The 24,815-nt window shown below is 39.6% G+C and overlaps 1 protein-coding gene across 3 annotated transcripts in view; it reads left to right on the forward strand.

Moving 5' to 3' along the window:
* Positions 1 to 23,289, forward strand: part of LSM14A (LSM14A mRNA processing body assembly factor) — a 51,987-nt gene extending 28,698 nt beyond the window's left edge. Inside the window, exons 4-10 of one of the 3 annotated variants that reach the window (XM_007539480.2) lie at positions 4,419 to 4,541; positions 8,857 to 9,033; positions 9,322 to 9,387; positions 15,485 to 15,667; positions 15,757 to 15,928; positions 17,592 to 17,826; positions 21,384 to 23,289. In XM_007539480.2, coding sequence (XP_007539542.1) covers positions 4,419 to 4,541; positions 8,857 to 9,033; positions 9,322 to 9,387; positions 15,485 to 15,667; positions 15,757 to 15,928; positions 17,592 to 17,826; positions 21,384 to 21,407 — 980 coding nt within the window. In that variant the 3' untranslated portion in view covers positions 21,408 to 23,289. Of the gene's footprint in view, positions 1 to 4,418; positions 4,542 to 8,856; positions 9,034 to 9,321; positions 9,388 to 15,484; positions 15,668 to 15,756; positions 15,929 to 17,591; positions 17,827 to 18,802; positions 19,082 to 21,383 lie in introns of those variants that run through there. The other 2 variants (XM_016195358.2, XM_060185683.1) reach the window with 2 other exon arrangements.
* The last annotated feature ends 1,526 nt before the right edge of the window (positions 23,290 to 24,815 follow it).

A 24,815-nucleotide genomic window follows, 5' to 3' on the forward strand; every position in this document is an offset into this window, starting at 1 on the left:
GCTAAAATAAAAAGTACTAGGAAAAAACATCTACTTCCATACTATCCTTGAAGTAGATCTGGATGATGATTTTTTTAATTTGACACCAAACTGTGAAGTAGCAAAGGAGGACTAAGTGGGAGCACATCAAGTTTAAAAAAAAAAAAAAAAAGAAAAGAAAAGAAAGAAAAAATCTGCACAGAAAAGAAAACAGAGTAAAAGATAGCTTACTAGATAGGAGAAAATATTTGCACATCATACACACAGGGAACTAATATTCCAAAGAACTCATACAACTCTTAACAAAAGAAAAAAAAATCTGATTTTAAAATGTCTGAACAGTCTAAGACTATAGTGAGGGACATATAGGTACCTGAAAAGTTGTTCTACATAATTAGTCATCAAGGAAATGCAAATTAGAACCACAATGAGCTATATCATTTCATAACTGTTAAGATAGCTATTGTCAAACAGAACCCTTGTGCAGTGTTGCAGGGAATGTAAATTGGTGAAGCCACTATGGAAAACAATGTTTAAAAAAAAAAAGTTAAAGATAGAAATATATAATCCAGCAATTCGACATCTGGGTATTTATCCAAAGGAAATGAATGTACAAATTTTGTAAAAAAAAAAAAAAAAAAAACAATTAGTGACACCTCCATAGAAAGGGTAAGTTTTATATATGAAGTGATTTTTTAAATTTTTTTCATTATCTTTATTAATTGGATAGAGACAGTCAGAAATTGAGATGGGCCCAGGGAGGGATAGAGAAGGTGAGAGACAGAGAGACACCTGCAGCACTGCTTCACCACTTGTGAAGCTTTCACCCTGCAGGTGGGGACTAGGGGCTTGAATCTGGGTCCTTGGGCATTGCAACATGTGCGCTCAACCAGGTGCGCCACCACCTTGTCCCATGATTTTTTTAATTCTACCATTTGCAGAAATGCATTACGCAGTCAAATACAGGCATTATGAACTAGGAGAAATACAAATTTGCTGTAAGATCTTTGACATATGAAATCTAAAATTTTTATTTTTTTTTAATCCAAACTCATGGATACTTCATGGATCAATAAACATTTTTAGTCAGCAGTGGGCCACATGGCTGGTATTCCCGATAGGTGTACACATAGCTTAAGTGTGTACTTTGAACACTCTCAGCACAAAATCACCTAAGGACATATTTCTTTTTATAGCTTAGTTCATGCAGAAACCAGATGTATGGCTGCTCAGGTGAAAGGGGAGCAGGGAGTACAAGAAATAAGTGAATTGTTTGGTTTCAGTTATGTGTGTGCATTTTAAGATATATTTATTGACATGAGAGAGAACCACAGCATCACTATAGCACACACAATGCCAGCTGTCAAAACTCAGGAAGGACCTCATTCTTTGAAAAAGTCCAAAACTCTAGCCCCTGGACTAGCTTTGAAAAAAAAATTGTGAGGTAGTAAGTAGATTTGGCAGTATTTTAGTAATTGATGAGCTTAGATAACAAATGTGTAATATGCTCTTCAGAGTACTTCTCCAATTTTGACATATTGAAAGCTTAAACAATTCATTTTAGACTAGGATAGCTGAAATAGACCATAGCTTTAGTCCATGTACCTCCTGGTCCTATTCAAGTACTAAGACCAGTGGTACTTACACAGTTAAATCAAGATATGTTAGCAATCACTGTTAGAATCTTGTTCTGGAGAGTCAAATAAGGGATAATTATAAATTATATTATGCTTTTGAAATTCTTTTCACTAGGTCAAGTAGTTGTCTAATACTGTGCTCACTTCTTACATTACTGTGAAGTTTGCGTGATCTAGTATGTTTTAACAGGGTCTGTTGACTGTAAACATTTAACCTCTAGTAAAGGAAATAGAAACAACCAAGGTCTAGCATGTGGTGTTCACACAGTTAACTACTGCTTCCCTTCCTCAAAATTTCACTGCAGTCATCAAAGTATTTTGTGAAGATGAGGTACACTTTTTTGTTTGTTTGTTTTTGCCTCCTGCGCTAAGAATCCACTGTTCCTGGGGGCTATTTTTTTCCCTTTTGTTGCCCTTGTTTGTTGTTAATTAGTTATTGCTGTCGTCGTTGTAGAATATTGCTTGTGGTTTTCCATATTAATAATTTTTGCAGTGGCTTACTAGTTTTGGTTGGTTTGATTCCCATATTGGTGACATAATATGTGGAGTAACTAGAGAGCTACATATAATATTTATGAATGAGTTAAATGAGGAGGGAAATTAGCATTGATTAAATAAATAGCAGATGTGTTATAGAAAAGGAATTAACTCAGATAAATAATTGGTGTAGGCACAAATCAAGCCAAACTTTAATCAGGACCTCTTGTTTTTGGTTTAGTATTTTTATTGTAAAAGAAAATTTAAGTAAATTGAGTTTATCCAATTGTTAGTTTTGGTAATACTTTTCCCACTTTAATTTTCCCCAATACTATAGTCTTTTTGCAATTTTGCTTGAAGTATATATCATGACGACTTAATATCCTTAGTTTTAAGGATAGTAGAGCCTCTGAAAATAAAGATCTATGGCCAGGGAGATATCATATTGGTTATACAAAAAGACTCACTTCTGAGTCTACTCCAGGGTCTAGTTTCAGTTCCCAGCACCATCATAAGCCATGTTCTGGTGAAAAAAAAAATTTTTTTTAAGATACAAAACCCAATAGAAAACTGTTATTTGAAGGTTTTGACTATTGATTCAGACTCTTCACTAATTATCTTGTCCCCAACCCCTCCATTGGAAGCTACAGTAGTCCTAAGGTTGCAGATATGGGTTCACTTATCATTTCTATAACTGTCTATATTTGCCTAATTTTTTTCTATGTCTTCATAAACTTTTATCAGTGTTGAGGCCTCTTACATGCTCTTAGGTCAGCATTTATTTATTTTTAAAATTTAGAAACAGACCACAGTGGGAGTCGGGCGGTAGCATAGCAGGTTAAGCGCACATGGCACAAAGCGCAAGGACCGGCGCAGGTGGTGCAAAGCCCAGGGACGGGCATAAGGATCCCGGTTCAAGCCCCCGGCTCCCCACCTGCAGGGGAGTCGCTTCACAGGTGGTGAAGCAGGTCTGCAGGTGTCTCTCTGTCTCCCCCTTCGCTCTCAGTTTCTCTCTGTCTCTATCCAGTAACAAATTAAAAAAAAAAGAGACCACAGCATGACTCCACCAGCTAGTAGCCCATTTTAAAAAGGAATGTGAACAGAATTCATTAAATTAGAATGAGTTCAAAAGGGAGAGGTACTCAAGATCATGTGGAAGTATTAGTTGAAGGGACTAGAGTTTTCTTGCCTAGGTCATGAGGGCCATGATTATTGTCTTTACATATTCTTAAGATGGGTAAATTTTCACTGGTTGGAATAACTGTTGAAAATAAGGAAGATTATGAGAAGTTGTCAAATACAATATTCCAGCCTGAGCTAAGTAGCTTGAATCTTGTATCCTAAGTTAAAAAAAAAAAAGGCATTAAAAAAACAACAATAATAAATGGCCCCACATGTACTATAGCAACTCGGGGGAAATTGACATAACCTGGCATGGCAAATAGGCCTTTTCTAGAGATTTTTTTTAATACTCGTATTACCAGAACTTTTTGTGGTTGCATTAGGCAGAATGTAGCTGCACAGTACAATCCTGAGCAGAAGCATTACAATGGGGTAGGGGGGGGGTGCCAGGTGGTGGCACACCTGGTTGAGTGCACATGTTAGAATGCACAAGGACCCAGGTTAGAGTCCCTGGTCCCCACCTGCAGGGGAAAGCGTCATGAGTGGTAAAGCTGTGTTACACGTGTTTCGGTCTTTCTCCTTCTCTATCACCTCCTTCCCTCTCAATTTCTGGCTCTCTAGTCAATAAATAATAAAGATAGTAAAAAACTAATAATAATAATAAAGAAGCAGCATTACAACGGACTAGAGTTCGTTGCCTGTTACCTTGGAAATGCCAGAAAGCTCCCAGACATGACTGCCAACTTGGTTATTTGTGCAGCTACCTTGTGTTCAAATAACTGAACCTTAATGTTGCCGTAGAATGTGCTATTTCTGCCACTTCTTAGTCTGACATGAGCCCATGCTGTTCCGCCTGCATAAGACTGGCTGATGGGGAATTTCTTATTTTAATTTTCACATATTACAGTCTGTGCAGTTTTATTTGAAGTTTATATTATGAAGACTTAATCTCCTTGGTATGTATGTAGTTGTCACAAAAGATGCATACATCCAGGGATGCTGGAGTATATAATATGACTTGCTTTCTTCCCCCTTAGTTGTCTAAGATTTCAAGCTATTGTTTGATTACTTTCATTAATTTTGAAGATTATTAGTATGCATAGATATTGGGGTGGGAACAATTATTATTAAAGTGATGTACTATTTTTATAACTAAGAGGTTTAAAAAGGTTTTATTTTTTATTTTTAAAAAATTTCTTAAAGCTGGAAGCTCCTTGACATCCTTTGGAACAGAAACACCAAACAGCAGTACTCTATCCCAAAGTAGTGCAGTTGGCTCTGCCTTTACACAAGATACAAGATCTCTAAAATCACAGTTATCTCAAAGTAAGTGATTTTTCCTTCAGATATTTTCATTCTGAAATTATGCTGTGGTTATTGTATTTATTCGAATAAAAGAGTTTTGCAGCTCACTAATGACGTGTAATTTCTGCTTGGTTCTCTTGAAATCTTTCTCCTAATTACATTATTTTTTAATGACTTCCACTAATTTTTTTTTTAAAGATTTATTGTATTTCACAAGAGAAAGAGGCCTGACATTTGCTCTGCTACATACAATGCTAAGGATTAAGCTAAGGACCTCAAGCTTGCAGTTCGAGCTGCTGCACCTCCTCCCAGGCCACAACTTCCACTATTTAGACTTCCTAGTTCTTAGTTCATTTCAGGATTACAATCTGTCACTTTGTGCAAACACAGTCTGTATGTAGTAATTATTGCAAATGAGTTGGCGATTTATCATTGAAGATGAGCCTCTCTTCATGTATTTAAAATAGTAACCTGAGGGGCTAGAGTTTGCTGTGACATCTCTTATGCCTTTGTCTGGTGGGAGCAGTGGAGTTGTGCAGGCAGTGAGCCCCAGTGATAACCCTGGTGGCAAAGAAAAGAAATAGTAACTGAAAGAAGCAAATACTCCATTATACTATTAAATTAACATCATATGCCTTTGTCTGGTGGGAGCAGTGGAGTTGTGCAGGCAGTGAGCCCCAATGACAACCCTGGTGGCAAAGAAAAGAAATAGTAACTGAAAGAAGCAAATACTCCATTATACTATTAAATTAATATCATACTGGATCTAAAGTAGTGGTTCTCAGTTTAGACTGCCAAAACCAAATCATCTGAGAGGTTCTTAAATATGTAAATCATGATAAGTACTTAACAGAACTTGGGCTCTGTATTTTAAAAACTTAAAGAACACTTTCAAAGGTAGAAGTAGATAGCAGAATGGTTATGCAAAGAGGCTGCAGAGTCCCGGGTTCAATCCCCTGTACCTGGGGCCTTGCACATCTGTGACTTCACTGTTCGTGAACTGACAATTTTGTTCAGAGCTACAGATACCACAGCAGTAGCACTTTCCCCATTGCTGTGGCTCAGACCTGGTCAGCACGAACATTGAGGCCCATACTCTGGAGCTCTCTCTCTGGCCTTAGTTTGGTTTTGTCACTGATAGTCTCATAGCCTTCAGTAATCCCGAGATAGCAATTTTTTTTTTCTTCTGGTGCTCAGGGAACTGATAACTGACTGGCTTATTGCTTTATATAGATGTTTGCTTTTGAATGAAGTAATCGAATATCATTTCAGGATAGTGCTGTAAGATCCAGGGAGATGACAGTGCAGTTTACACAGTAACCTTCATGCCTAAGGCTTGGAAGTCTCAAGTTTACTCCCCGGCACCACCATCAATCAAGAGGGGGCCCAGTCCCCACCTGCAGGGGGAAAGCTTTGCAAGTGGTGAAGCAGTGTTGCAGGTGTCTCTCTGTCTTTCTCTCCCTTTCTATCATCCCCTCCCCTCTTGATTTCTGGCTGTCTCTATCAAATAAATGTAGTTTCAAAAAAGAGAGCAGTGTTCTGGTTTAAATAAAAAATAGTTAAATAAATAAATAAGGTGGGGGAGAAAGATACCGTAACCACAGGAGAATATTTTTTAAAGTTTTATTTATTTCTTTGGAACAATAGGGGAGAAAGAACCAGAGTATCACTCTGGCATATACAGTGCTGGGGGCCACATGCTTGGGAGTCCAGCCCTTCTTTATTCACTGAATCACCTCCCAGACTATTTTTTTTTAAGTTACTAAAGGTGAAAAGTCAAGCCAGTACTAAACATAGTTTTATATAACTCTTGTTGGATATTTTGAAAATTATAATTACTATTCACAGTAAGCTAAAGTAACTAAATTAGAAACATTTTTACATTCTAAAGATTTATTGCAGGTGAATTAGAAATACAGTAAGTTCAAGAGAAAAAGGCCCATGATTTTACATCCAAAAAAATGCATGTGTTTTGTTGTGTATACTTAGAGAGTTTTTCTAAGTTAATGCATTTTTCTCTGTCCTATCCAACAACGACGACATCAGTAACTACAACAAGAAAACAAAGGCATCAAAGGGAATAAATAAATATTTAAAAATAAACAAAAAATAAAACTTACCTTGACCCTCTAGGTGCCAAGATCTAGTATTGGAAAAGCCTAAGTTGTTATACTAATTATATTTACTGAATTTTAACAAACCCAGAGAGGAGAGATAGCATAATGACTGTGCGAAAGACTTTCATGCCTGAGACTCAGGTCCTAGGTTCAATACCTGGCATCACCATAAGCCACATCTAACCAATATTCCGGTTAAAAAAGATTTTTTTGGCTCTGGAATCTGCTACAGTGGATAAAGCATTTGGACTCTCAAGCATGAGGTCCTGAGATAAGTCCCCAGCACACCATGTGCCAGAGTGATGCTTTGGTTTTCTCCCATTAATAAATCCAAATAAGTTTTTTTATGACTACAAGTTAATAGGAGTGTACATAAACACCATTCCTACCACCAAAAGACTGTGTCCCATTCCATCCCTCCTCCCCTCACCCCGTGAAGCCAAACATCCACCCTCACCCTCAAATAATATAAATAATCCAAATAATAAAGTTTTTTAAAAAATAATAAGGCGCATATCCTTTTTAGTAAATATGGATATATACTTAGATTCATTTGTAAAATAAATTTGCCTTACATAAACTGCTAAGTTATATAAAATTATAAAAGGAGGGGCTGGATGATGGCGCACCTGGTTAAGGACACATATTACAATGCACAAGGACCAGGATTCGAGCCCCAGTCCTCATCTGCACGGGGAAAGCTTCACAAGTGGTGAAGTAGAACTGCAGGTGTCTCTCTGCCCCTCTTCCTCCCTCATCCCTTCCCATTACTGGCTATCTCCAATAAATAAAGATAATTAAAAGGACAAGAATTTTCCTTTAGGAGTCATCAGGTTGTGCAGTAGCTCAAAAAGTTGTGATTTTTATTAGACTGGAATAACTTCTAAGTTTATTCTTAATCAGATGTCAGTCTATATGTGCCTGTTTTGGACAAAATTCCCATTATAACTAACAGGCTTTAATTGCAACGGGTTTTAATGTACAGACAGATGGGTTCATGTTTGCTGTGGTCACAGGACCTTTTCTCAAATGCCTTGCTGAAGCAAGTTCTATATACTTTCAGGGTCACCTAATTTAGTATTATAAAACTAAGCAATAGACTTTTCAAAAAAAAAAAAAACTTAAGACTTGTTTTGTGACTAAATAACTTTATAAAGTAATAAACTCGTGATTATAAAGTTTTTTTATACCAAAGTTTATATAAACCACTTTGATTTTTCTCATTACAATCAGTGGGAAAATTGTAGTGTTTTCATTAATGACAAAATTAACTCTGGCATTGATGACTGAAGATGGTGCATTTGTAATTGCTCCTTGAATACCATAAAAAAAAAGTCTTAGGAGCAGTGGATATTGCATACAAGCAACCAAGCCCCCCACAGTAACGCAGATGTCAATTAAAAATAATAATAAATAAATAACAACAACAGGCAACAAAACGGGGGAAAATGGCCTCCAGGAGCAATAGATTCGTGGTGCAAGCATCGAACTCCAGTGATAAACCTGGAGGCAAGACAAAATAAGATAATTAATCAAATTTAAAAATTCTTGCTAAATACAGAAGCCATATTAAGCAAGAACTTGCCAAAAGATCTTTAAATCCACCAAGAAAAAATTATGGCTTCCATGTAGATGATTATCTGAAGGGTTTGTTTGTTGTTGGCCTTCTAGTACTGATGTTCAGTCAAGCCCCTAAGCTCTTAGGAATTTCATATGTATTTCTGAAAACTTCTTTACGGTAGAAGTTTATTGGGAATATCCCTTTAGACATCTCTTCAGAAACAACTAAAGAGGTTGAAGCCTATGAACATAATGGCTGAACTATCAGTGTAACCTTATAGTTGTAGTTACTGGAGAAAGCCTGTGTCTGACCTGCTTACATCTTGACCTTGAATAATAGTCCTGAGAAATCTTAAGCCAAGTGGCAGTTTTTGAAAAATTTACTTAAATTTTATTCCAGGTGGGAATCCAGATAAAGTTGTTCAGTTTTTGTTTTTGTTTTTTGGGTTTTTTTTTTTATGTTCCTTTGCTAATCTAGTGACCAGTCCACTAAAAAGAATCAATTTTTTTAAATCTGTTCTAGTAAGTAGATGAATTCAAACTTGTGCTGAAGATTTGAACTGATGGAAATAAAGCTCTAGACTTTTTTTTTCAGTGCCCAGATTATTTTGAAATCCCCAAGGGTAGGGTAGTTTCTTATCTTTTGGTTACGTTTTTAGGTCGTTCAAGCCCTCAGTTAGACCCTTTGAGAAAAAGCCCAACCATGGAACAAGCAGTACAGACCGCCTCGGCCCACTTACCTGCTCCAGCACCTGTTGGGAGAAGGAGCCCTGTATCAACCAGGCCTTTACCATCTACCAGCCAAAAAGCAATAGAGAATCAAGAGCACAGGCGAGGTAGAACTTTAGCTACTTGTTATTTCTTAACTGACATTTTTAATTCACCTTATTTTCATTATAAAGATTTATTTTATTTGAATGATCCTAGAAAGTTTTAGCTGGACATGATGGAATGTTCAGTCTTTCCAGTTTGGCTCAAAGTAGTTATTTATGGTGGTGGGGGGATAGAATTTTTTAATCTTGTTTTGGGTTCATTTTTCCCATTTTAATACTGTACTTTTTTTTTTTTTTTTTGTATTATACGCCCCTGAGTTGATTTGTCACGTTGTATATCTTCTTTTGTAGCTGAAGTACACAAAGTTTCAAGACCGGAAAATGAACAACTCAGAAACGATAGCAAGCGACAGATAGGTAAGTTACTGGTATTTAAGAGACATGACCTATGAACCCAGATGGAACATTCAAAATGGCTGCTACTTCATAATGAGCTTCAAAGGGAACTTGCTGATTAGACTCCTTAAACAGATGACTTCACTGTGGCCTGATGAGGTACTGTGGCAAGACAGGACAGTTAGCTCAGCCTGGGACAGAGAAGGAGCTGAACACAAAAGTGTCCTGGCCTTGGGCCAAGTCTCCCCCCCCCCCCCCCCATCTATTGGGAGGATTATGGATTATAGTCAACAGTAAAATACAATAGTTTGGATATGTGTAATATTTCTATTTTCCACATAACAATTCAACCCTATCTAGGTCCTCCTTCCATCATATTCCAGGACCTGAACCCTCCCCCTACCCCAGAGTCTTTATTTTGGTGCAGATATAAATAAGTTATTTCTTTCCCCCTTTTGTTGTCCTTGTTTTCTTATTGTTATAGTTGTTGTTATTGATGTTGTCGTTGGATAGGACAGAGAAAAGGAGAGTGGAGAGAAAGATAGACACCTGCAGACCTGCTTCACCGCCTGTAAAGCGACTCCCCTGCAGGTGGGGAGCCAGGGCCTCAGACTGGGATCCTTGTGCCCATCCTTGTGCTTTGCGCTATATGCCCTTAACCCACTGCACACCACCTGACTCCCAGGCCAAGTTTTATTTATTTATTTATTTATTTATCCCTTTTGTTGCCCTTGTGTTTTTTTTTTTGTTTGTTTTTTTTAATTGTTGTTGTAGTTGTTGCTATTGTTGTAGTTGATGTCTTCGTTGTTAGATAGGACAGAGAGAAATGGAGAGAAGGGGGGAGGAGAGAGAGAGAAAGATAGACAGACACCTGCAGACCTGCTTCACCGCCTATGAAGAGACTCCCCTGCAGGTGGGGAGCCGGGGGCTTGAACTGGGATCCTTAATGCTGGTCCTTGCGCTTTGCACCATGTGCGCTTAACGTACTGCGCTACCGCCCAACTTCCTCAGGCCAAGTTTTAAATTCAAGGTGCATGTTATCCTAGTTTGCCTGTGTGGAAATTCTCAGATACTTACTTCTGAATGAAATTGCTAGGTGGAGTTCTTTCACAAGACTTCCAAGAAAGAGGCCTTTATTATAGCAGCCTCACTTATATTCATTTGAACATCACAATTTCACATCCCCTAGTATATGTGAAGTTAAGTTGGACCAAGGTATCCCTCTGATGACCAGTTTACCACCACCTTTCCAAAATTATAAACATGATAAACTTAAGTGTTATTCATTCATCAGGCACAAATGTGCTGAGGCTGAGTCTGGAGAATGATAACTGACTCCTCCAAATGGAAGACAGTACCCTGAAAATCACTGGACTTTCCAGTGAGACTGAAATAGCATTCTTCTTTAAAGATTAAAATAACTACAAAGCTAATCTCATTTCATCAGTGATGAGTTTTTTTGAACCCATGTGTGGTTTTTTATTTTATTTTATGTTTTGCAGGCCTGTATTAGTTTTCACTCCACTAGTAAGATTGACAAACTTTAAAAAAAAATCATTCCTAAGCCCAAAATTGAATGACAAGAGTTAGTGACTTTATAAAAGAGTGAGTAAGGGGGACCAGGCAGTAGTAGCACACTGCATTAAGCACACATAGTATGAAGTGCAAGATCCTACACAAGGATCCCAGTTCAAGCCTCCAGCTCCCCACCTGCAAGGGAGTTGCTTCACAAGCAGTAAAGCAGGTCTGCAGGTGTCTGTCTATCTTCCTCCCTATCTTCCCCTCCCCTCTACTTTCTCTCTGTCCTCTCTAGTAAAATGTAAAAAAAAAAAAAAAATAGAAGTAAAGCCCCCAGGAGCAGTGGATTAGTAGTGCTGGCACCGAGCCCCAGCGATAACCCTGGAAGCAGGAAAAAAATAAAGAGTAACATACTAGTCTTATTATAACAGAACAGTTCTTTATCTTAATTATAGTGATGGATATGTGGGCTTACATGTATGAGAAAATGTCAGAACTGTACATAAAGACATACCAGAAATCAATACCGGTTGAGATCTATAATGTTGCTGTGCCAATATTTGATTTCCTGATTATGACAATGTACTCTGCTTAAATAAGACATATTCTGTTCTTTGAAACAGAAGCTGAGTACATATGGCCTGCTGCTTAAAGGGCTTTTTAAATTAATCATTATTACATTTCTGAAAATCTACTTCATGTAGGCAGATAATCTTTTTTTTTTTTTTTTTTTTTTTTTGCTCCAGGCTTAATCGCTGGGACTTGGTGCCTGCACCACAAATCCACTGCTCCTGGAAGCCATTTTTCCGTTGGTGTTGTTGTTGCCATTATTGTTGTTGTTGGATAGGACAGAAAAATTGAGAGATAAGGGGAAGAGAAAGATAGACACCTGCAGACTTGACTCACTGCCCATGAAGCAACCCACCTAGAGGTGGGGAACCAGGGGCTTGAACTGGGATGATCAATGAAGCAGTGCTATGGTGTCTCTTCTCTCTCTGCCTCTCCCTCTCTGCTTTCAATAGCTGTCCAAAAAAGGAGAGTATTAGGAACAATGGCATCATGCAGACAGAGCTCAAGCAGTGTCCTTTTTCTCTCCCTTTTTATTTCTGTCTCTCATACTCTTTATCAAATGGAAAGAGAGAGAGAGAATAGATAGCCATGAGGAGCATTGGAGTGGTACATGCACCAGGTCCCAGTGATAACCCTGGTGGCAAAAATATGTCCCAAAAGTTTATTACTAGAACAGTGACTACTCTTTTTTAATTATTTAAATATTTATACGGAAGTGAAACAACAAGAACCAGAGCCTCATTCTGGCACATGCAGTACAGGGGATCAAACTCAGGACCTCATGCTTAGAAATATAATACCCTAGTTACTAGGCCACTTCCCAGACCACAGTGACTGTTCTTTGATAGTTTTTCTTAGTTTTGTATGCATACACTATATTTACCATTGTGAATTTTCTCTTTGTTTTTCTTACTTTTTCATATTGTTTTCCCTTTTGCTGCCCTTGTTTTTTTATTGTTGTAGTTGTTGTTGTTATCGATGTAGTCGTTGCTGGATAGGACAGAGAAATGGAGAGAGGAGGAGAGAAAGATAGACACCCTGCAGACCTGCTTCACTGCCTATGAAGCGACTTCCCTGCAGGTGGGGAGCTAGGGGTTCAAACCAGGATCCTTACACCAGTTCTTGTGCTTTGCACCACGTGTACTTAACCCGCTGCACTACCACCCAACTCCCCTCTGAATCATGTACTCTAGTTTATGGCCAAGATAATTTATTTTATTTATTTATTTATTTATTTATTTATTAGTAGAATTGGATGTTTTGAACAACCTGCTTATAAAGATATAGATATGCTTGGTATGGATTTTTGTAGTTTGTTTTAAAATTTAAGCAGTTGGCTAAACACCAGCAAAAAAAAATCAACAAACCTGTCTTTAGACTACAGTGACTTAAAAAGGTAAGATTTATTTCATGTGGGGAGTCGGGCGGTGGTGTAGCAGCGGGTTAAGCACACGTGGTGCAAAGCGCAAGGACTGGTGTAAGGATCCCGGTTCGAGCTCCCGGCTCCCCACCTGCAGGGGAGTCACTTCACAAGCGATGAAGCAGGTCTGAGGTGTCTTGTCTTTCTCTCCCCCTTTCTGTCTTCCCCTCCTCTCTCCATTTCTCTCTGTCCTATCCAACAACAACGACAGCAATAACCACAACAATGTTAAACAACAAGGGCAACAAAGGGGAAAATAATAAAATGAAATAAAATAAAAGCTGGGAAACAATTATTTAAAAAAAAAAAAGATTTATTTCATGTGGGAGTTTCACATGAGACAGAAGGGAAGAATCTCTATGTGGAGTTAGAGTACCAGAGCACCACTCTGGTACATGTTGTGCCACGGCTTGAACCATGGAACCTCAGGTATGAATGTCCAATGCTTAACTAGTGCTATTTCCCCATCCTCAGTCTGTAGTCACTTTTAATTTTAGTCATTATGTATTGAATTTTCCACCAGAAATATAATTGAATTTATACTTTCTGTGCTGTTCTTTTTCTAAACGTGTGTGTGTGTGTGTGTGTGTGTGTGTGTGTAATTTTAAATAAAGGGGGCTAGAGACAGAAGATAGACACCCGCAGACCTGCTTCACTGCTGGTGAAGTGTCCTCATGCAGCTGGGAAGATGGGGCCTCAAACCTGGGTCCTTGCACTTGGTAATGTGGGGGTATATCACTCCCAGCTCCCACTATTTCTTTATTCTTTTCTTCCTTTTTTTCTTATTTTTTAATTTTATTTTTAATTTTATTTCAAAGATTATTATAGAGGAGACAGACAACTCTAGTTTGTGGTGCTGGGATTGAACCTGTAACCTGAGAGCCTCAGGCATGAGAGTCTATTTGCATAGCCATTATGCTATCTACTCCTGCCCACCTGCATCTGTTCTTTAACAGATAATATAACAACAGAATGTATTAGGTATAATAAATGCGATAGAAAAGCTACATATATAGGCTAAGCGTATGTGATGCAAAGCGCAAAGAGAGGTGTGAGGATCCCGGTTCGAGGCCCGCTCCCCACCTGCAGGAGAGTTGCTTCACAGGTGGTGAAGCAGGTCTGCAGGTGTCTGTCTTTCTCTCCCTCTCTCTGTCTTCCCCTCCTTTCTCCATTTCTCTCTATCCTATCCAACAACGACAACAATAATAACTACAACAATAAAACAACAAGGACAACAAAAGGGAATAAATAAAATTTTTTTTTTTATTTAAAAAGAAAAGCTGCAGATAGTGAAAACATGAGAACTAAAGTATTCAGTACTGCTGATATAAGAAAAAAAGCAAGGGAGACAGCATAATGGTTATGCAAACAGATTCTCATGCCTGAGACTCCTCTAAGTCCCAGATTCAATCCCTCGCACCACCATAAGCCAGAGCCGAGCAGTGCTCTGGTGTTTCTCTGTGTGTGTGTCTCTCTCTGCATCTCTCTCAAAAATAAAAAAATAATTTTAAAAAAATAAAAAAACATGTCTAAAATATTTAAGAAAAAAAAAAAAGGAATATGAAATAGAATATGCTATCCCCTGCACCAAAGCTGATCGGTGCAGAAGACTTCAGTAATTAGTACTTCAGAGAAAGACTGTCACGGTGAAATAGGAAGTGGGTAAGAGTGAGACCTGGTGCTCCTTGTCTTATTTCTATGATATGGACATAATACTTTGTCTAGCAATTAGTGCTCATTAGTGTTCATTTATTTTATTTACTATAAATTTTGGCTCTTAAGCACATTTCCATAATAGGCTTCCTAGATTTTTAGAACCTATTGTATTGTTGACACTTTGTAGTTATTATGTATATAGTCAGTTTATGGTAAGTTAGTACAAAGCTTCCCAAATTCTTTGGTACTGTGCTGTTAGTCAAATATATGATTATTACCCCAGAAATAGAAATTTTATGTGTGTTAGTTCCAGTCTACATAATGAATATTAGTGAAACTTTTTATATAAAAAATAATGGGTGGAGGAGATAGCATAATGGTTCTGCAAAAGACTTTCATGCCAGGGGGTCGGGCAGTGGGTTAAGTGCACGTGGCACAAAGTGCAAAGACCGGCGTAAGGATCCCGATTCGAGCCCCCGGCTCCCCACCTGCTTCACAGGCGGTGAAGCCGGTCTGCAGGTGTCTATCTTTCTCTCCCCCTCTCTGTCTTCTTCTCTCTCCATTTCTCTCTGACCTATCCAACAACGAACATCAACAGTGGTAATAATAGTAACCGCAACGAGGCTACAACAACAAGGGCAACAAAAGGGGGGAAAAATGGCCTCCAGGAGCAGTGGGTTCATGGTGCAGGCACCGAGCCCAGCAATAATCCTGGAGGAAAAAATAAATAAATAAAATTTTAAAAAAGACTTTCATGCCTGAGGCTCCACGTTCCCAAGTTCAGGCCTCCATATACCATCATAAGCTAGAGTTGAGCAGTCCTCTGGTTAAAGAGAAGTAATAATAAAATATATAGTAATCTGTAGAAAGTTACAAACAAACATGTCTGTAGAATAGAGATCATAATCATAGCTTCTGTCCTAAATCCGTTTCATTCTTTTATGATTACCGAAGCTCCAGGTGCTCCTTCAGCTCCAAGGAGAGGACGTGGAGGTCATCGAGGTGGCAGGGGAAGGTTTGGTATTCGACGAGATGGTCCAATGAAATTTGAAAAAGACTTTGACTTTGAAAGTGCAAATGCACAATTTAACAAGGAGGAAATCGACAGAGAGTTTCATAATAAACTTAAATTGAAAGGTTTGTTTTTCTTTTCGTTTTACTCAAAATCATATTTGACTAGTGAATGTGAGTGCGTAGTCTTGACTTTCATGATATGTTTTTATTAGAAGATAAATTTGAGAAACAAGAGAAACCTGTGAATGGTGAAGATAAAGGAGACTCAGGAGTTGATACCCAAAACAGTGAAGGGAATGCTGACGAGGAAGATCCACTTGGACCTAATTGCTATTATGACAAAACCAAGTCCTTCTTTGATAACATTTCCTGTGATGACAATAGGTACAGTCTTTTCAACTGTCCTTGGGATGTTTGCAGTATGCAGTGGTTTTATTACGAATTCACAAAGTTTGGGTAGGACTAGGGTAGGTAGCATAACGGTTATACAAACAGACTCAGACTCATGCCTAAGGCTCCAAGGTCCCAAGTTCAGCCAATAAAGTACAAGATAATCACAGAAATCATAGCACCAGAAAAGTGTCTGGTGGGTGAACCTATCAACAGTTTCTGCTGCTTGGTCATTTATCCCTTTTCTGGCTCGCAGTTTGGCGCCACCTTGTGGCATTCGTGTGCTTCATTTTAAACACAGATGAAGATGACTCAGTCTTGTCTGGGTTGTTAGGCCAGCAGCAGTGGCAACTCAGGCACTTATCTGGTCCAGAGATTGTATCAAGAGCATGTTGGGAACTCAGCCTACCCTTCAGGTGAGAGTAGATAGTGTAATGGTTATGCGAAGAGACTCATGCCTGAGTTTAGTCCCCCCACCACCACCATCAACCAGAGCTGAGCAGTGATCTGGTAAAACAAACAAACAAACAAAAAAATACATAAATATAAAATAAAAAGAACCTACCCTTAATTTTCTAGCTTGCACAAACAAGATCTTCTTTCTTGCCTTTCCATTTTCCGTTGGAGCTGGGTAGAAGGTAGTTAGTTTTCAAGCCCAGGCACCTGAATTTCCGTTATGTTAGGGCTATAAATTGTGTTTTCTTCCATCGGCTATATTTGTAAAGAGCTATAATCAGTCACCTGAACTTCAGCAATATTTTAGGAACATTTTGCCCTGGACAGATTGTCATCAGAGGGCCGGAGATAGAGCTTAGTGGTAGGGTGAATGCTTAGTGACTATCAGACCTCGCTTCAATCCCTGACACTTCAAAAAAGGAGAGAGTTTAAAACAAAAATTCTGATTGGGGGCCAGGCGGTGGTGCACCTGGTTAAACACTCACACTACAGTGCACAAGGACCCAGGTTCAAGGCCCTGCTCCCCACCTGCAGGAGGAAAACTTCACGAATGGTGAAGCAGGACTGCAGGTGTCTATCACCTCTTCCCCATTCAGTTTGTTTCTGTCTAATAAATAAAATATTTTTTTAAGAAAGATTCTGTTAAGACACTTAGAGGGTTGGGCAGAAAATAGCTGCTCACATGGACTCACTACATATCACAGTGGGGAAGCTCTATGAATGGTAGAGCAATGCTGCGTCTGTCTGTATCTCCTCCCTCTGCGCCCCCCCCCATGGGAAAAACCAGCTATAAACTTAATGCATTTGATCTTTAGCAGTTATTTAGCTTTAATGTGGACATCAGTGTTACGGAGTTTTTTGGGGAAATGTTTTTGTTTGTTTGCTTGCTTCCAGGCTTAATCGCTGGGGCTTGGTGCCTGCACTAGGAATCCACTGCTCCTGGAGGCTGTTTTTCCTCTTTTGTTGCCCTTGTTTATCCTTGTTCTTGTTGTTGGATAAGGGAGAGAGAAGGGGAAGACGAGGAGAGAAAGATAGACACCTGCAGACCTGCCTCACCACCTGTGAAGCAAACCCCCCCCCCCATGCAGGTGGGGAGCTGGGTCTTGAGCCGGTCCTTACGCTTAACCCACTGTGTCACCGCCTAGCCCCCAGGGAAGTGTTTTTTAGAGGAGACACTCAGCATGATGTGCTCTCTCAATAGAGAACGGAGACCAACATGGGCTGAAGAAAGAAGATTAAATGCTGAAACATTTGGAATCCCACTTCGTCCAAACCGTGGCCGTGGGGGTTACAGAGGCAGAGGTAGTCTCGGTTTCCGTGGTGGCCGAGGAAGGGCCGGTCCCAGAGGAGGTGGTACCTTCACCGCCCCTCGAGGATTTCGTGGCGGCTTCAGAGGTGGTCGTGGTGGCAGGGAGTTTGCGGATTTTGAATACAGGGTAAGCACTACATGCTTTAGGGTTATCGTGCAGTTGTACAAATTCAGCATGTTTTAAACTTTTATCTATTGAAACTAATCTCTCTGATTTTCATTTTGATGTTTTAGTGGAGAAAGTACCAATTATGATATTTACGTAGTAGTAAGACACAGTGATTTCTTGGCAAAGAAGCCCAGCTTTGGGGAAGTGGTGTGCTGGGGCTCAAACCCAGGGCCTCACACCTGTGAAACATGTACTCGTTCATTGATCTGTTCCACAAGCTCTATGACTGACTGTTCCACCAGCTCTATGAATCCAAAACTTTTCAGTTAAAACTGAGTTAAAGTTACTTTTTTTTAAAGTTGATGCTGTCTTTTTATTGTAGAAAAATGGTGGTTTTAGGTTTTCATGAACTTAAAAATATTTCTCCTAAAAACCTACTAAAGAAAAAAAACTACTAGAGAGTCACTTGGGACTTTGTTTTTTTGTTTGTTTTTTCTTAAAAGTCTGTTGTAGCCGCAAGGCGTCAAAGGTGGTATTTTATGTTTTGTCCTAGAACTTCTGTTTTTTAATTTTTATTAATTAGATACAGACAGCCAGAAATTGAGAGGGCAGGGAGAGAGAGACATCTGCAGCCCTGCTTCACCACTCCCAGAGTTTTCCTTCTGCAGGTGGGGACCAGGGACTCGAACCCAGGTCCTTGGACACTGTAATGTGTGTGCTTAACCATGTGCACCACCACCTGGCCCCAACATAATGTTTCTCAAAATGACCATGTCTTCTTGCCTTCCTGTCATCTCAGCTTGGTCTCCCCACCAGAGTTGACACTGGCTGCTAGTATACCACTCTTTTCATCTCCCTGGTGGTAGAAAGTATTCATGATTGTGGTTCATTTCTTCACCATCACACTCATCACTGAGAAGTCCCTCTCAACTACCATAATATAATAACCTACTGACTGGTCTTTAGACTTACAACTTCTCTTTACCTCACTCAGGCATATTGATGACCTGTGGCTGACTGTTCAGTGAAGACAGCAACATTGAGGTGGCTTGGTTTAAGAAAAAAATTCACTGAAGGGTCAAGTTTGGAAAGTATTTGAGGGGACAGTTGGTGGTGCACCTGATTAAGTGCACACATTACAGTGTGCAAGAACCCATGTTTAAGCCCGCTTCCCACCTGCAGGGGGAAAGCTTCACGATTGGTGAAGTAGGGCTGCAAGTATCTATCTCCCCCCACCACTCAATTTCTGTCTCTATCTAATAAATATTTAAATAAAAGGAAAGTATCTGAGAAGCCTGACTGGACCTCTTCTGTTTTATCATGCATGTATGTACACCTGGTCTTATTTATTTACTAGTGCACCACTCATCTCATAGTGGTGCTGGGGTTTGAACCCAGGACCCCCACACACCACCTCTGTCTCCTCCCTTCTCTTCCTCTCTCTCTCTCTCTCTCTCTTTTTTTCCTCCAGGGTTATCACTGGGGCTCAGTGACTGCACTACAAATCCACTGCTCCTGGGGGCCATTTTTCCCACTTTTCTTAGGCTTGTTGTTGGATAGGACAAAGAGAAATTGAATAAGGAAGGGAAGATGAAAGAAAGATAGACACCTCTGCAGACCTGCTTTACTGCTTGTGAAGCGACCCCCCTGCAGGTGGGGAGCCAGGGGCTCGAACTGGGATCCTGACAGCATTCCTTCTACTTCATGTCGTGCACTTAACCTGCTGCACTACCACCCAGCCCCCCATTTTATTTATTTTTTTTGTTTTGTTTTGTTATTGTTGGACTTTTAGAAAAGTCTGGATTAGGGTGTGGGTAGATAGCATAACGTTATGCAAAGAGACTGTCATACCTGTCGCTCCCAGGTTTAATCCCCCACACCACCATAAACCAGAGTTGAGCAGTGCTGTTTTTTGTTGTTTTTTTTTTTAAAGATCTAGATTAATTTTATGGCTTCTTGAAGGGTGAGTGTGCGTGTGTATGTGACTAGCCGTGAGGAAAATAGCTGACTCATTTCAATGCACAGGCTTTCCATTTAGGATTCCTCTCACTAGAAAGGTAGAGAGGTTCCTTGAGACTTTTGTTGCTTTCTTCCTATTCATTTGTGTTTTAACTTCCCAGCCAACCCAATTTTCCAAACTTTTCATATCTAAAAGCTAATGCTTTCAGGGCCGGGTGATGGCGCACTTGGTTGAGTGCACATGTTACAGTGCAAGGACCTGGGTTCAAACCCCTTCCGCTGCTCCCCACCTGCAGAGAGAAAGCTTCACGAATAGTGAAGCAGGGCTGCAGGTGTCTCTTTCTCCGTCACTCTCTATCTCCCCCTTCCCTCTTGATTTCTAGCTCTGTCTATCCAGTAAATATTTTTTTTTTAAAAGCTAATGTTTTTTATAATGAATTCCAATGGCATGGAGGGTGGTACAGTGGGCACAGCTGTGGACTTGGAAGCCTGAGGCCTTTAGTTTGATCCCCAACACCACATGTGCCAAAGTGATACTCTGGTTGACTTTCTCATTAATAAAACAAAAAATTTTTAATGGATTTTCAGAAGCTGGGAGAAATGGCTAGAGTGCAAGAACAAGTCTTTGGGTTTGAAGCCTGACACCACATATACTACAGGAGTGCTCTCACTCATCACTCAATAAACACTTTTTTTCTCCCCTGTAGTTGCCCTTGTTTATCGTCCTTGTTGTTATTGTTGCTGCTGTTGCTGCTGTTGTTGGATAGGACAGAGAGAAATGGAGAGAGGAGGGGAAGACGAGGAGAGAAAGATAGACACCTGCAGACCTGCCTTCACCTCCTGTCAAGTGACCACCCCCCTGCAGGTGGGGAGCCAGAGACTCAAACCGGTATCCTTACACCGGTCCTTGCCTGAATGCGCTTACGCGCTTAACCCGCTGCGCCACCGCCCAACTCCCTACCTAAACAATTCTTTTGATACATTTTTATTTCTGAATCTTTGCTTTCTCCTGGCATGAAATTTTCAATAACAATGTTCTTTTGTTGCTTGGACATGTTATTAGTAAAGACTTAGGGGGGTTTTATTAATCCTCTTCCAAAATATGTTACTTGAGTTTGACGACTCAGTTGAAGGTTTAAGTTTTGTCATTATTTAGTAGAAGGCACCGAAATAAGCAAATACAGTAGGAGCACACACATACCTCAGGATGGAGTTTTTGCTGGGACCAACCCGCAACATCACAGCACTAATGTCTACTAAAGTGGATGATGCAGTTGACCGTGACCTGAGGATGAGTGTAAACATTACCAAAAAAAAGTGTCATGGGAGGTGGGATAGGCTGGAGGTAACTCCTGGAAGAGCACTGTCATGATTATGCGCCAAAGATCCGGGTTTGAGCCCCTCGCTATAACATGGGAGCACCATGCAAAGTCTTTCACCCTCCAGCAAAACTTTCCTCTAAGTCTGTGAAAGAGATGTGTACATGAAGTTTGAAGGTGTATTTACAGGCAGTGGGAAGTATACTTAAGTTATTGAAAAAGAAATACTAATTAACCAAACATTTGAATCAAGTTAATTCTGTTGTTTTTTTTTTTTCTCTTCCCCCCCTTTTTTAGAAAGACAACAAAGTTGCTGCGTAGTCTACAAACAAGTCTTTGAGCGTAGGTGAATTTGTAGCTCTTCATGGTCCTGAGAATTGGTTTGAGTCTCTGCGAAGAAAGAAATGAAGAAGTGAATTTGCTGTATATTTGTCACCAGCACTGGGTTTTTTGTTTCTTTTTCTGCTTAATTTCAAAGATACAATGCAGTTATTTGGGGTGGGGGTGGGGGTGGGGAGCTCATCTTTAAAAATGAGCATTAAATATATTTGGAATAGCAGAAGGTTAAGTAATTTCATATGTATAGTGAAACTAAAGCAGTACTTCAATGGGACTTATAAGTATTTTTTCATCACTGAAAGGATTTTTCTTATCACTAAATTGTATTTGGCAATTTTGCAGGTTGCCTGCAGATAGGGCCGTGATACTGTGTTTTGAGCCACAGAGGGTTGTGTGTGCGTGTATGTGTGTGTGCGTGTATGTATCTTACTTTTTGGAAATCCTGTACTAGCCCTTTTGAGGTAGCTTATTTCGTCAGTTAGGGTGCTGGATGGTAGAGAATTTTGTCAGTCAACTATGTACACACAGTAAATACTGTTTCTTAGGCAAAGGTAACTTTTTTATATAGCTGTAAAATTCCATTATTTTCCATTGCCAAAGAAACATTAAGAACTTTGTATAGCTGTAAAAAAAGCAACTAATTTTTTAAAGAATAAACATTTTAAAGTCAGCAAACATACTGTGTCCTTGCAGAAGTTGATGTGCTGAGAAGCAAAGATATGGGTGGGTCTTTTCTTTTTTTTTCTCCATAGCTATCCAGGCTTTCAGAGCTTTTTTTTTTTTTTTTGAGTGTTTAGTAGCATAAATGAAGATTTGCTACATTCTTTCATTATTTAAAAAGGATAAATTAGTAATGCTCATAAGAACTTCATTTTGTAGTAAATAGTATATCACCGGATTTGTCCAAATAATATTTTCACTATACAAATGTAAATAATCATAGAATGTACTTAGATGTATTTTCAAATCACTAACTTCCCTCCTTTTTTAAGACATTGAAACAAGACTTTACTTAACCTGTTCTTCCTGATATGCCTGGAACTCTGTCATGATACCTTGACTCATTCCATTTTATTTCAAGAGGATTCAGAGTATTAGAAATTATTTTGGAAACCTATAAGCTACAACACTGGTCCTTGGGCCTGTGACCACAGATGACTCAGCATAGATTTCATTGCTAATTATAAATTACTAGAAAATCTTTTTTGATATTTTAAGCTATAGTGGAAGAAAATCTGGCCACTTTTGTGTTTTTATGAAGGCCATGGAATAAAGGGATCCAAAGATTTAAATATTTTTATCTATTTTGATTTTATTAACTTTCTCCTTGAACATTCACTAGTGCTAAAGATATGGAAAGCTGCACTGTAGGAGAATTGGGATATTTAAAGATGGTTGATATTTTTAATTTTATATCTTTTGTATAGCTCTACAAGGAAATGTTTTGTAATTTGGTTTCATTATTAAAGTCCAGTACTTGGCAGCCATAGTTTAGATAGTATTTGTTTAATACTGTTTGCTTGCATGTTAACAACAAAAGCTTTTGGAAGACCCACAAATCATGATATTGACTATTTCTGAGGTATTCTGAACGTCAAAGCAAGTGCTATGGCAATACCTGTGTAGACTTGAGATGTCCCAGGCTGATTTCAAGAAGAAAAACTGTAAATACCAGTTCTACATGCTCTGAAAGTATGAATTTGTGCATTTTCCCAGCCACCTGGGTCACTGATGAGGGCATTTGGTGCCCCAACAATAACTGGCAGCATGGCATACCTGCAGTGCACCTTAAAATATTAAAGCAAGGTTTTTATCTAAGACAGAATAAAACTGTTCAATAAAAAAAATGTTTTGTCAAAATTCATTCTCTTTATACAGCAATGTTCTTTTATAGTGAAAGACAGTTTTAAGATGTAAAGTGAAATTTTAGCCATGTTTATATTCTTTAATAACTAAATCAACTTTTCTGCTAAAATTTATCAGTTGTGGGGAATCGGACTGTAGCGCAGTGGGTTAAGCGCAGGTGGCGCTAAGCACAAGGACCCGCATAAGGATCCTGGTTCAAGCCCTGGCTCCCCACCTGCAGGGGTGTCGCTTCATAAGCGGTGAAACAGGTTTGCAGGTGTCTTTCTCTCCCTCTCTCTGTCTTCCCCCTCTCCATTTCTCTGTGTCCTATCCAACAACAATAATAACTACAGCAATAAAACAACAAGGGCAACAAAAGGGAATAAATAAAAATAAATATAAAAAAAATTTTTAAAAGATTTATCAGTTGTGGAAGGGGTTTATATCTCAGTGGTAGGACATACACTTCACACGTAGGAAGCCCTGTGTTTGACTGCATGCATGCAGATTGATTATTCTAGGCTTTTAAAAAGAGGGCATCCCCTAGAGTGCATACTACCTCGAGTTGCATGAGAAGACTTAAGCCAGCCCTGCAAAGAACAAGTTGAAGACCTTAGATAAGTCCATGTGCCCGTGTGATCAAGCATACGCTCAAGAGGCAAGGGCTGGCTCTTAAGTAAATCATCTTTTAGCTACGCCATTTCTCTTGCCAGGGGCAGCAGCAAGAAAAGAGGTCAGGAATGTTAATCCAGCTCAACAGATCTTAAACGGGGCTTAAACTGGCATCCCAGGAGCATTTAGGAATGGTAGGGGATGTGTTCTGCTTGTCACAGTGACTAGAGACCACTGCTAGTGTGTAAAGGAGCCAGGAATGGGGAGTGACCTGCACTGTGCTGGGTAGTGTGGCATAAGTAGTTGTCCAGTCCAATGAGCAATAGTGACCCTTTCACTTTGACATACTGGCTAATGGCCCTCACACAGCAATGCAATGAGCAGAAATGATTTTTTTTATTATTTATTCCCTTTTGTTGCCCTTGTTTCCTTGTTGTAGTTACTGATGTCGTCGGTGAATAGGACAGAAATGGAGAGAGGAGGGGAAGACGGGGAGAAAAAGATACCTGCAGACCTGCTTTACCGCTTGTGAAGCGACTCCCCTGCAAGTGGGGAGACAGGAGTTCGAACCGGGATCCTTACTTCCAGGAGCACTGTCAACAATGTGAAAACCCCTTATGGGGTTGCCCACCACAGGGTGGAACATTCATCCCGTGCTTCACAAATCTCGACTCAGTTGACTGAGGAGATTTTGTTTTATTTGCTTGGTCATCACTAGGGCGTCACTGTTGCACACCAACTCTTTAAGATAGAAAGGAGACTGGAGTCAGGCGATAGCGCAGTGGTTAAGTGCAGGCGGCGTTAAGGGCAAGGACTGGCGTAAGGATCCCGGTTCGAGCCCCCGGCTCCCCTCCTGCAGGGGAGTTGATTCACAAGCGGTGAAGCAGGTCTGCAGGTGTCTTTCTCTCCCCCTCTCTGTCTTCCCCTCTTCTC

The sequence above is a fragment of the Erinaceus europaeus genome, chromosome 2 (assembly GCF_950295315.1).
Source record: "Erinaceus europaeus chromosome 2, mEriEur2.1, whole genome shotgun sequence".
Classification (NCBI taxonomy): Eukaryota; Metazoa; Chordata; class Mammalia; order Eulipotyphla; family Erinaceidae; genus Erinaceus; species Erinaceus europaeus.